This window comes from Crinia signifera, chromosome 8, assembly GCF_055691185.1.
Source record: "Crinia signifera chromosome 8, ASM5569118v1, whole genome shotgun sequence".
Taxonomy (NCBI): domain Eukaryota; kingdom Metazoa; phylum Chordata; class Amphibia; order Anura; family Myobatrachidae; genus Crinia; species Crinia signifera.
Genome location: NC_139224.1, coordinates 161,557,887 through 161,570,720, shown reverse-complemented (window position 1 = coordinate 161,570,720; position 12,834 = coordinate 161,557,887). Strand labels below are relative to the sequence as shown.

Sequence of the window (12,834 nt, the reverse complement as noted above, 5' to 3'; positions counted from 1 at the left end):
GATAGCAGATAGCGGCTCATGGGGGGGGGGGACCTCCTGTTGCTCTGGCACCCTGTCTCCAGACATTGCAGGTGATGTGGCCAGCCACTTCTCTCCCGGGATTAGCGGCTCCGGCTGCCAATCGCAGCCCTACACCCGCCCCTTCCTGCCCAAGAGCACTGCCCCCTCCTTGTCCCCTGACAATGGCAGCAGGCTAACCGCGGGCACCCGGTGGCGCACACAGGTCGCATATACAGTATATATATATATATATATATATATATGTGTACCTTCTTCTGTGGCCCACTGCCCACCTATATCTCTTTTTTTCTATGTATTAGGCCAGATATGTGTGTATAACGCTGGGCGGAGTCATAAAGTGACTCCACCCTCCATTATACACACACACTAACAGAGTGACAGATCTGGGCAAATACCGTATATGAGATTGGGTTCCACCAGCCTACACACACACACAGAGGTCACTACCAGCACATACACACACACACACACACACACACACACACACACACAGAGGTCACTACCAGCCCCCACACACACAGGACAAACAAACACACACAGGTCACTACTAGCATGCACAGCCACACCCGGCTATTTAAATACAGTCCCAACCAGTATGTAGCTGCTAAGGCAGAAGAAGCACATGCACTAACCTGGAAGCACTCCTGCTCCTCCCCCAGCATCTCCTCCGAGCTCCTAGCTGTCCTGGGCTGTCTATCTCCCCACAGCTGCTTCCTGTATTGGTTTATGTCACTCCCCCTCCAGGATAGCCACGGGCCCACGGCTGCTTGTAAAATCACCCTGGCGGATGACTGCAGTCTCTCCCTCTGTCCAGGCTCCAGCTGTAGCATTAGCAGGGGAGGGGAGGAGCCACCGAGACAGACCCGGCCTCTGCACTGGGCAACATTTCCCTCAGCCCTACATAGTTACTTGTAATGACGTCACACGCCGAGCTGGGAGCCGCAATGCACCCTTGGGAACGGGTGCTTAGTGTGGAGGGGAGTGCAGCACTGAGCGGGTGGTGGGTCGGACGCAGGTCTCTGGTGGTCTGGGTGGTCCGGTCCGGTCCGGCTGGCGTAACTGGGGCGCCTGTGCCTTGTTTGCGAAAGCCACCCCTACCCACAGAGCCCCGCGGTGGCTGGCGAGCAGAGGGAGTGACGGCGACGTCACGTGGCACATCACGTCGGCGCCGTGTGGCGTATGCGCAGTGGGTGATGGGGAAAGCAGAGAGCAGTGGTGCGGGTGGAGATTGCGCATACCAGCGACGTGTGGCGCATTCGAGTGTGTGTTGGGGGAGAACAGGGTACCATGGTGCGGGTGGGGATTGCGCGTCACTGTAGAGGACACCGGACATGGGATGAGTGAGTGAAGAGGGCGAGGACTAAGGAGGCGATGGGTGCAGGGACTGTGGCCAAATCTGTCCCACTTGTGTTTATAAAGGAGCCCATACATGGTCAGTTGTGTACGGCTCCGTTCTGTACTATGCGATGCGCGCTCCCGCGCATCACATAGTACGGTACAAAAAGTATGTGTTGCACATACTTTTTGTACTAGGTACACATCGGATCGGCTCGCAGTGCATGCACACTGCATGCACTAGGGATGCTATCCGATCCGATGTGTACTATTTAAGTCCCAAACGGATCCGTTAAACGGACCGTGTATGGGCTGCTTAAGGCTTGGCGTGTGTAAGGTAGGATGGGGGGTGGAGTTTGGGACTCCTCCCAGCGTTATACACGCATGAGAGATAGTTCTGGAGATATATATATGAAAAAGGAAGTGTTTAGGGTGCGCTAAGAAAATTTGAACACCAATAAAACAGAAGTTGTAATTTGATAAAACACTGCCCTATGGGCAGTATATGAATCACAAATAAAAAGCATTTAATACAACACGTGTTGAGAGTTATTGTCAAGCTTTGGTCTTTCCAGTAGTATAATAGGCCCAACGCGTTTCGTCAACGACATGACTTCATCAGGGGCTTTTTTTTTTTTTTTTTTTTACGTCCCATGTAAACATAGACCACTGGAAGTGTGCTCTCTGGAATCCAAAAGCTGAAAAAAAGCTGGGTCCCGCCTAACAGGGGATCCTCAGAGGTGCTGCTATCAATTCTGTGTGCACGGTTGGGGTTTTTTCTCCTTTGCTCATATATATATATATTTATAGTGGTAGGGATAGCAGGATTTCCCTGTTTAAGTTTAAGCACGGAACAGCAGCTGAACATAGGTCCGGTCCAGGTTTTGATCAAGCTCAGGAATGAACTGCAGCCAAGCTTTTGCTAGTTGCATTTAAGACTGGTGTCTGTATACAAGAATTGGGCTTCTGATGCTGGATGAGCGGGTGTGGATCGTATTATGGATCACACTTAGGTCGACAGTCATTAGATCGACAGGCAGCAAGTTTGACATGGGTCTAGGTCGACATGGGTGAAGGTCGACATGGGACAAGGTCAACATGGTTTTAGGTCGACATGGTTTTAGGTCGACAATCGCGTTAGATCTCTTTTCACTGTTTTTTCACCCGAATGTCGACCCAGTCGACATGGACATAGTTGGAAGTGAACCGCAGACCCTCGCTTTGCTTGCGATGCTTCAGGCGGGTGCCTCGCTGAGCTCAGCACACTATTTTATTCTCCCGCCCTAGTGAATGGTAGCGCATGAAATACCGCCCGTCGGCACATGTTGGCTCAAAATACAGTGAAAAAAACCATGTCGACCTCGCGACCTGTCGACCTAACCCATGTTGTCTAACGCATTTGTCGACCTAAAATCATGTCAACTTTGTCCCATGTCGACCTTCATCCATGTCGATCTAGAAACCCATCAACCTAGTTGCCTGTCGACTCAACAGTGTCGACCTTATGACTGTTGACCTAAGTGTGGTCGATAATACGACCGTATCCCGGATGAGCTGGCCAGGCAGTAGGCTGGGGGTCTTGGGTTACGTTAGGAACCAGTGGGGTGTATACCGTTATTGTTTGTCAGAACGTGGAATGTGATGCTGTAACCCAGGGCTGGGTAACACCGGCCCTCCAGATGTTAATGAACTACACATCCCAGGATGCTTTGCATTAGTTTTGCTATGTGGCCATGCTGAAACTGATGCAAAGCATGCTGGGATGTGTAGTTCATCAACATCTGGAGGGCCGGTGTTGCCCAGCCCTGCTGTAACCTTTGACCTGCTGTTATTACCATGTAAGTGACCTATCCGCTGGAGAAGAAATACACCTGCTGTTTGACTGTTACCCGGTCTATGTGATCATTGTCACAATTTCCCAGTCACCGGCTTTTCACCAAAGCCATCTACAGTATGATCACCGTTAATTGGATTTAAAGGAACAGTGACACTACCATATCAGCTGATCCAGCATTATATACCCACAGTTACATATGGAAACGTCCGTTATGGGATAACAGAGATGTAATAATGGGCCTTATTCTGCTCGGTACGGTGGGAGCGTGTACGGGCGGATCGTTTTTTTTTTCCATCTGCGCATGCGTAGCTTTCACAATGCGCAGGTGCGGCGACCTCACACCGCTCACGGATGGGTCTCTCCGTGCGAAAAAACCTGTCCGCAAGAGTACGGTCATTGTGGGCGGCATGAGGGCGTTTTTAGGGGAGCGCCCATAATAATGAGGAAAGCTGGGCGTAAACATGGGCGTACACGGGGGTGTGCACCAAAAATGTAAGGTGCTACAACCGCTCGTTCGGCGACCGCACCGTGCATTTTGGCCCAAAAACAGGCGGACGCCAACGATAGCTCCAGACCACCCCTAGAGATACCGTATGAGAGCGGACGCCTGGGTCTGCTAATTAACGCTGATTACTACACAAACACATACACTGCTGAATGTAATAAGCAATGCTGCAGCCTATTGAGTGAAAACCATTATTTCACTACCTGCAAGCCACACACAGCCCTCAAACACATTGGAAGCATATCTTTCTACACTTCAACATGTAAAGGTTGGTTTCATTTTAGGTAATATTCATTCTAAGACCTGCTTATATATGTCAAGGTAGTTATTTTATAACCATCTACACCCATTCACAGAAGTCGACATGTGTCAACTTTTTCACTTTTTCACACCAACACAACTTTATTTAAATGTAAAACCAATGTGGGGACACATAGATATGGATTAAAATGCCACATTAGAACATAATAAATATACATGTAATGAGGGTTAAAAAGTTGTTTTATTAGGGTGTTTATTAAGGTAGACAATTGAGTTAATAGAAAACAATTATTGAATAACAGTTAGAATAATTAATTAATTGTCTTAATTATAGTTGAAAGGCAAGATTTGCAGGTCCATATATGTGAAGGGTATGCCACCGTGCACGGACGTACGCTCACTCTCACGATCAGTGACACACGCTGAGTTTTCCAGTGAAAAAAGGCGATATCCGTCCGTGCACTGTGGCGTATGCTCAGATATACGGAAGATGTTGGTGTCAAAACGGACGAGACCCGTCCGTATATGGTGGCGTACGCTCTGTTGTACGCCAGTTAGCGGTGTCTAAGCGGATACCCGTCCATATACGGTGGCATACGCTCAAGTGTACGTCACACCCCATTGTCGGTGTTTGTGACCATCCGTATGCGGCTATTCTGTGGGCGGACTTACACTCATCCGTCCACGTACGGGAAACGTACGGTGAAACGAACCGTACGTACGTTTCACCGACCTAACCAGAATAAGGCCCAATGTGTATACTGTTTTTATTCACTGGAGAAGTTAGACCAGGGTTGCCGACCCTCCCGGAATTGCCGGGAGTCTCCCGAAAATCGGGTCCCCCTCCCGGCCCCCCGAAGGGTGGGCAACCCTCCCGGATTCAGGGGGGACCCCCGCTGTCCCCCGGATCGCGGCATTAAAATGCTGCAATCCTCGGGTCTCAGAGGAGGGGGCGGAGCTAAAATGCCACAATCACGTCATTTTAGCCCCGCCCCCTCCACGGAGATCCCTGAATTAGCTGGTTTACCGTCATGGGGGCGGGGCTTAGTGACATCACGCTTAAACACCGCCCCCTGAGCTGCTGATGAAACTCTCCTCTCCGGGCTTCTCCCGGAGAGGAGAATAATAAAGTCGGCAACCCTGATGCTGTGTACACGCGGGGGCGATAGGGGCTGAAATCGCTGGGAATATGGTTGCTGAGCGACCATATTGCCAGTGATTGGAGTGTGCACCAGCGATAAATCGCCGGGTGCACGCTCCCATTTTCAGACCCTGAATGGACGCTGGTCGGAGGAGCATGCTCCTCCGACCAGCGACATCCCCTGCCTCTTCACCCAGCAGTGTTTACATTTTCATCTGCGACCATCTCTGGTCGCAGATGAAAACGGGACATGGGGCAATATGATTGCTGAGCAATATATTGCTAGCAATATATTGCCAGCGATCATATTGCCCCGTGTGTACGCACCTTGAGTTAGACTCATACCCCTTTCACACCGCACTTGTTAAACGGTATATTGCCATTTTTTTCCCATTTTAAAACGTTTAAGGCTGCAGTGGGAAAGCACCAGAGTCCTACACGTTTCAGAGCCGTTTTTTAAGCAGTGAGAATGGCTCTGAAACGGTATTTAGTAAAAACAACAGATTACAGACCTGTGATAGGCTGTCCCCTGCATTCTGCCTTGAAATGTGTTCAGGGGTTTTCAACGGTTTAATTGATGTGAATGGTATTGAAACGGTATTTAAAACGGTAATCTACTGCAATGTGAAGGCTCAGACCCGTTTTAAATACCGTTTCATAATACCGGTTTTTAAAACGTTTAGTCAGCGTGAAAGCGGTATGAGAGAGATAATTACGGTATTTTCCAAAGACAAACAGGAAGTCTGATGCGGAAACAAACATTACGTTTTTTTTTGTTTTTTTTACAGTTTTTTATATAGCACAGCATATTCCGTTGTGCTTCACAATTGGAAACATAGTAACATAGTAATTGTTTCCAGACAACAGTGATTAAAAAAATGAAAACAATAATTCAGAATTTGTTACTTTGTCTGTGTCAGTGTTGCTGTTACTATCCATACAGAGGTTTTATCAAGTTTCCCTGATGGATTATTTATTATAACACTATATTTGACTCTTAATATATATTTTCTAACACTCTTTTAATGAACAGATCCCAAACACTTCAAATAAATGAAAGTTCATTAGAGGTACGGCCCCCAGCCTTCCAGTCCCTGATTGTCTGCCTCCAGCTTTCCTTATTTCCTGACTGTAGGATTGTATGTGTGATGCTATCACTGGTTACACAGATAATGAGACTTAATGGCCCGGCATCCCAGAGTTCCCAGGGAAAGCACACTATCTGCGCCATAGTAACTTGATGGGGATTAATCTGTGAGGAAGCTTCTGTCACTCATCCTCCTTACAAGAAAGTCTCTGATACGGATGTGTCTTGAAAAGCAGGAAAGAAACAGAGCTCATGATAAAGACTCAGGCTAGAAAACAAGGGAAAGTAGGGGACAGCCTCTAATAATCACATAAGTCCTCCGCCCTTCTCACAACTGGCTTTCCTTGCATGAATTATCATTGCGTAAATGCACAATGAAGGGTTAATAACACATATGTCATCAGTAATTTTGGGGCCCGGGACTTATTTCTAGTCCGGGCCCCAGGCCCGTCTCCTCACTTGACTTACCGTAACCCGGCTCCTGCTCCCCCAACTTCTCTTCCGCTGAGCTGCAGTCCGAATGTCCCGGAGCTTCTTCAACTTGGGATGCCGGCGGACATTTAAAATCCAGCACCGGCTGGTGAGCCAATCAGAGCTCGCGTACCAGCAGCCGCTTGGATTGGCTGCCAATACGCAAGCTCTGATTGGCTCAAAAGCTGGTGCTGCATTTTAATTGGCTGCTAGTGTCCTGGGTTAAATAAGCCTGCACTCTGGGACCTGCATTGTTCAGCACACTGTGCGCAGCGGAGGCAGTCGGGGGGTGTGTGTGTGTTCGTGTGTGTGTGGACAAAATGAGCTGCCCGGCACAGCTGTACCCACAGCACCCCCCTATTGACGGCCCTGATAATGCAAATAAATATTGAATCAATAAAGACACTGAGGTGTAGATTTGATAGAGTTAGCTTGTTTCTTAAATGGCATATTAATATTAACTTTAACCCTTTGCAGTCCACATTTTTGTTTTTTTTGCAATTCAAACGTTTAAATTAACTGTAAAAAAATGTATTATTAAAAAATGGTCAACCTGTTGAACGATGTTAATGTTCTTATTTTAAAGCGGCTCACCATTGGATCTGCTACTAGCGCTAGGGCTGTTGAGTCTGACTAGATGTTGGACCTGAAAGGGTTAAAAAAGACTATGGTGGCAAAGAAAGGACGGCCAGAATCAGCCAATTCTGCAATGCCCAGGGAGGCATTACAAGCAGAAATGTATGCACTCACCCTCTATCTTTACTAACCACCCATTTGGGTGATGAAAGTACCCCCACCAAGGTGGTACAGCCAACTACCCATCAACGAAGGGAGCGTACTTCAAATAAGCAATTGCACTGAGACTGGGGACCTGGCGTTTTCTCCTGCCACAAGATAGCCAACGCTCAATTACCAACAACAGAACCACAGAGGAGGCTGGGAAGACTGGGAACAGGGAGAGTTTGCTCACAGCAGCAAGACCTCAAATCAAGTCCTACACTGACTAGTCCCTGCCACACCATAGGCAGCCTAAGTCATGTGATGTTCCTTCATGCCAGCCCCCATCCTAGAGGTTTAAATGATCTCTCATGGGATGACACTGTGACCCAATTGTACAATAATGGATAATGTCAATGTTTACTGTAAGTCTAGAGAACAAGGCAACTAATTGCATTAATAGACGTATAGCGACGGAATTCAGTCCCTGTCCGCTTTCTAGATGCGTCAATTGTAGAGGGTCCATTACCCCTGTCTTGTGCTTTCTTCCAGCTGATCTGGCCCCGGTGAAGGTCACAGTGACGGTGAGTGTGAACCAGGATGCACAATTAGAGGCCAAAATACAAGCCAAAGGGGAGAAGACGTTACACCAGGACATCATGTGGAAGTACAATGGTATGTAATGGATAATAATAAGCCAGGTCTGGGGCTCTAGAAGGACCTGGGAATACAGAGGAGGTGTAACACCCACCTTCCCCCTGTGCCTGTGCTATTGCCCCACCCAGCATACACCATAGGAATGTACACAATGATGCAGCATAGCTGTGCCACCTCCAGTGGCCATGCCACCTCTATACCTGGGACCTACTGATGACTCAGCAGCCTTGAACTTGTCACCAGATCACCCAGTACAAAATGTCCTGCACCTAAGCTTGGAGCCTGAGCACCGGCCCTGGGAAACTCATCTCACTGGGGCCCCTACACACCCATACACAGGAGGAACCAATTAAGGAAATTATGACATGCCCCTAGTGTAGTCCTGTGCCATCTCTCCACATTCTTCTATACAGTGAATGGCTGTAAGTCACTGTGATTGGTGGAGAGCTCCAGACATTAACCAATCAGCATGCTGACAGCCATTCTCTGTCTGGCTGCAGGCTGGAAGGTAGATAGAGAATGGTGCTCTGTGATCATGTGACCACCAACTGCCCCTGCTCAAAGGCCCATACAATTGTGGGACTCTGGGCAGCTGCCTGGTGTGGCTATACGCCAGGATTGCCCTGCCTGAGCTCCTCTTATTTACTACTGCAGTTACCTGTGCTGAATAATTCCATTTGGGAGGATGGTGTTACTCATTTTGTTAAGTTATTTATATAGCACTTTACAGAGAATTATAATCATTTACAGCATTATCTGCCACCATAGAGCTTACAATCTAATTTCTCTATCACCCAACCCCATGCTAGGGCTCATTTCATTAGAAGCTAATTAACCTAACAGTAACGGAAGCTAGCCGCTAGCGTTAGAGTGATGGGAGCACGGGCAACATGAGTTTTTCACATTTTTTTTCCATTTATTAACCGTTTCTTATATATCACAAATATTAATCACAATTGTAAACACAGATAATAGAAAAGTGGGTAATAACAGACAGGAATAGAGGTATGAGGGCCCTGCTCGCAAGTTTACAATCACAGGTCACAGAAATCGCACCCTATATACCCCAATATTACTCACGTAGTATAGAGTTCACAGTATTGAGGCCCTTATTCTGGTCTCTCTGCACATATTACATCTGGTCTACTTGCAGTGCACATGGTTTTGTCCATTTCAGAAGGAATTTGCCTTTGCGAGTAAACCAGAATAAGGGCCAGAGTTCCAATTATATTTATTTGTACACTGAATTGGGTGCATATATTCATATCCCCCCGCTGGGAGTTGTGGTTCCTCCATGTGCCTAATTCATACCTCCCAACATGACCCTCTCTAGGAGGGACACATTGCTCTGCTAATGAACTTCTGTCTTAAGCTGTGTACAAACGGGGGAGCAATATATTGCTCAGTGTCTCCTGTTCATCAGCGACCAGAGATGGTCGCTGATGAAAAAGAAACTGCCGGGGGAGCCCAGCAGTGGAAATCAGCTGGTCGCAGGAGCATGCTCCTGTGACCAGCGATCACTACGGGCAGAAAACGGGAGCGCGCACCCGGCGATTTATCGCCGGTGCACACTCCCATTCCTGACAATATGGTCGCTCAGCGACCATATTTCCAGCGATATTTGCAATAATCGCCCCCGTGTGTACGCACCTTTCATGTATGATTGCTATCACCTGTGTTGAAGCACCTTAATGTTATTAATTAGCCTGTTCAACACAGTTCAAGGTAATCATGCCTTAAGAAGACAGTCCAGGAGCGGAGCATTTTGTCCCTCCTGGAGAGGGTCATGTTCGGAGCTATGCTAATTCTGGACACTAGTGGGATTTATCTGGGGACTTGCAATCTTTCTTTTAACACTCTCTCTTACATTGCAGGAACCATATTCCAGACCACATACAAGAATGAGATAACAGGTGGGAGAGCGGTGCTGACGTTCCAATCAGTGCAGCTTAACCAGGCCGGGGTGTACAGCGCCGCGTTCATGGCAGCGAGTCCCCTGGCCAGCGCCTTCTTCAGACTCATCGTAAGAGGTGAGGAGTGGAAACTTATCAGAATATATATATATACACGTATAACTATGTATATACTTATTTATTGATGGTAATGGTATATTAAGTTAGTTTTCATTGTTGTAGTAACTGTATTCATTCTGTAATACAGGGTGCCCCACCAATAAGTGGGGTCCATCATGCCAGAAGGACTGCCTCGACTGTCTAAACGGTGGAGTGTGCCATGACGGCAGCGGAGAGTGCATCTGTGCCCCAGGGTTCATGGGACCACGCTGTGAAAAGGGTACATTGATCTGTGTTCTAATATCCATGTGTAACGGCAGCAATCACCCCACGTGCTCTTCATCCTGTATTAAGGGGCTTTATCATCATTACTAATAAGCAGGCTCTCGCTTCTAGGAATGACTACGATGAGTTGGGGGCGATGGGGTGAAACACAGGGATATGTGACCCATATGGTAAAGCTGAGAGGCAGACATTCCTGTATATGTGGCACAAAGAAGAGAACAACTTTTCCTACAGAATTCCATATTCCGTGGTTATAATACATTTCCCAAACTTTTTTTCCAGCCTGCAGAGAAGGGACCTTTGGCAGAAACTGTCAGGAGTCCTGTAAGAAAGATCAAGGCTGTAAGGGGCTGACGTTCTGCCTTCCGGACCCCTATGGATGTTCCTGTGGTAGCGGCTGGACCGGCTCACATTGCCAAACAGGTACCAAACCCAATCTCCGTGCCCACCTCTCAGGCAGTGGTCTGTAATGTTTTATATTAGGGGATTGGGTGAAAGCCGGAATGCCGGACCATTCCATCTCCATGTAGCTGTGGAGCTCTCTGTGTGGGTCCCCAAGTATGAAACACACCAGACCGGACCATATAGCGACTTTTGCCACTGTAGAGTTTCCTGTGCCCATCCCTGAGTATGTTACAGCAAACGGTGCAGGGAGACATGCACAGCAAGCTCCACAGTTGCTGAGATTGCTGCAGGTTGCTGGTCCGGTCCGGCTTTTACCTAATCCCTTATTTTAGTGCTAAGCATCCCCCTGCATCTGCACACCAGGGTCATCTTAACATCAGTGTAGGCACCTCGGCAAAAAAAAGCACTAAGGCCCCTATCCACCCATTCACATGACTGTTACTGCTGTTGCGGGTCAGGGGGCACATGCCAACCTAGTGACCAGCCCAGACCAAAGCTGCTGCTCTTAGTCTTTCACCTGGACAGAGGTGGCCTTTAAATTCTTTTGCATGGCCTCCACCCATCCCGGAGCCAGCATAGAAGACGCCTGCCTGATCCTTAAATCCAGCACTGTCTGCTGGCAGCCTGGCACAGACCCTTTGGAATGTGGGGCCCTTGAGCAAGGGCCCATTGAGCCCATACATAGAGATGGCCCTGCCGCACACACCGACTCCTTTTCATGTGTGGTCACTATTTATATTTCTACAGCCTGTGCCCCCGGCGACTACGGCGCAAACTGTGCCCTGAAGTGTGAGTGCGAGAGTGGAGGCTCCTGTAACAGGTTCAGTGGCTGCGTGTGCCCCAATGGCTGGCACGGACAGCACTGCGAGAAGTCGGGTAAGATTTATACTGTGTGAGGCATCTGTTACTCAATACTGCCCCCTACTGCTTGCCTGTATGTATTGCAGTGGGCAGCGATAGAACGTCCTGTAGCAATATATATGAGACAATGTAATGTTAGCAATTATGTAATAAGAATGTTATTTCTCTCTCTCTCTCTGAGGGGTACATTTACTAAGGTGGGAGTTCTGTTGAAGATGGGATGTTGTCCATCGCAACCAATCAGATTCTATTATCTTCTAGAGCAGGCATGTCCAAACTGTGGCCCTCCAGCTATTCTGAAACTACACATCCCAGCATGCCTTGCCATCGTTTTAGCATTCCCTGATAGCAAAACTGGGGCAAAGCATGATGGGACGTGTAGTTTCACAACAGCTGGAGGGCCGTAGTTTGGACATACCTGTTCTAGAAGGTGCTAAATAATAATACGTATAATCTAATTTGGTTGCTAGGGGCAACATCTCACGTCTAAAAACTCTCACTTTAGTAAATTTACCCCTGAATATCGCTTTTTGCAGTATAGCCATCTAAAAAAATGTGATGTACTAAGATCCGTTGAGAGCTACAAGGAAGATAAGTGGGGGATCAATAATAAACAGCCCATTGATGTTGTAATAAAGGGGGATATGGATCATAGGGTTGACATTGTCTAGGTCGAAATTGATAACAGGTCAACATACGCACAAATGCCGACATGGAGGAGGTGACCACATAAAAAGGTCGACATGGGGTTTTCAGATTTTTGGGTGTCACTGTCGACACCTGAGCTCCCAGACCCCCAATTAGTGTATGGTCCTGTGTGGCTCGCTGCGCTGTCCATGCGTCGGGCCTGGTGGTGTCCACAGAAAGTATGAACAAATCGTGTAATGATATGTTGACCTTTTCATATGTCGACCATTGCCATGCCGAAATTTTGCTTGTGTCGACCATTTGACCTTCTGCATGTCAAACTTTTGCTATCGACCTATTGACTATCAGCCTAGATATTGTCATCGGGAACCTCTGTGTGTGGGGGGTGGTGGTATAGCGCTCGACAGTAGGGATTCCAACGGTCAGACGTCCAACATCTTAATTCCGACTTCCGTTACTCCGACAGGGCGGCAAGCGCATCACAGCCCATTGTGGGATCGCTGCTCTCGCCACAGGTTCTGTTCTCCCTCTTCTCCCTCTCCTCCCATAGGTCCAGGTGTATCAACCTTTAAAAAGTGATCAATTAGAGAG

At 47.9% G+C, this 12,834-nt stretch overlaps 2 protein-coding genes across 2 annotated transcripts in view; one reads left to right on the top strand and one right to left on the bottom strand.

Annotated features, from left to right (window-relative positions):
- The window catches only part of C8H1orf210 (chromosome 8 C1orf210 homolog), a 62,712-nt gene extending 61,575 nt beyond the window's left edge, over window positions 1–1,137 (bottom strand). The window contains exon 1 of the mRNA XM_083157580.1: window positions 654–1,137. The gene's annotated coding sequence lies outside the window, so the exon portion shown is untranslated. The remainder of the gene's footprint in view (window positions 1–653) is intronic.
- Window positions 1–12,834, top strand: part of TIE1 (tyrosine kinase with immunoglobulin like and EGF like domains 1) — a 56,865-nt gene that overhangs the window by 18,715 nt on the left and 25,316 nt on the right. The window contains exons 3-7 of the mRNA XM_083157579.1: window positions 7,928–8,050; window positions 9,907–10,062; window positions 10,193–10,324; window positions 10,612–10,752; window positions 11,482–11,610. Of these exons, the coding sequence (XP_083013705.1) occupies window positions 7,928–8,050; window positions 9,907–10,062; window positions 10,193–10,324; window positions 10,612–10,752; window positions 11,482–11,610 (681 nt within the window). The remainder of the gene's footprint in view (window positions 1–7,927; window positions 8,051–9,906; window positions 10,063–10,192; window positions 10,325–10,611; window positions 10,753–11,481; window positions 11,611–12,834) is intronic.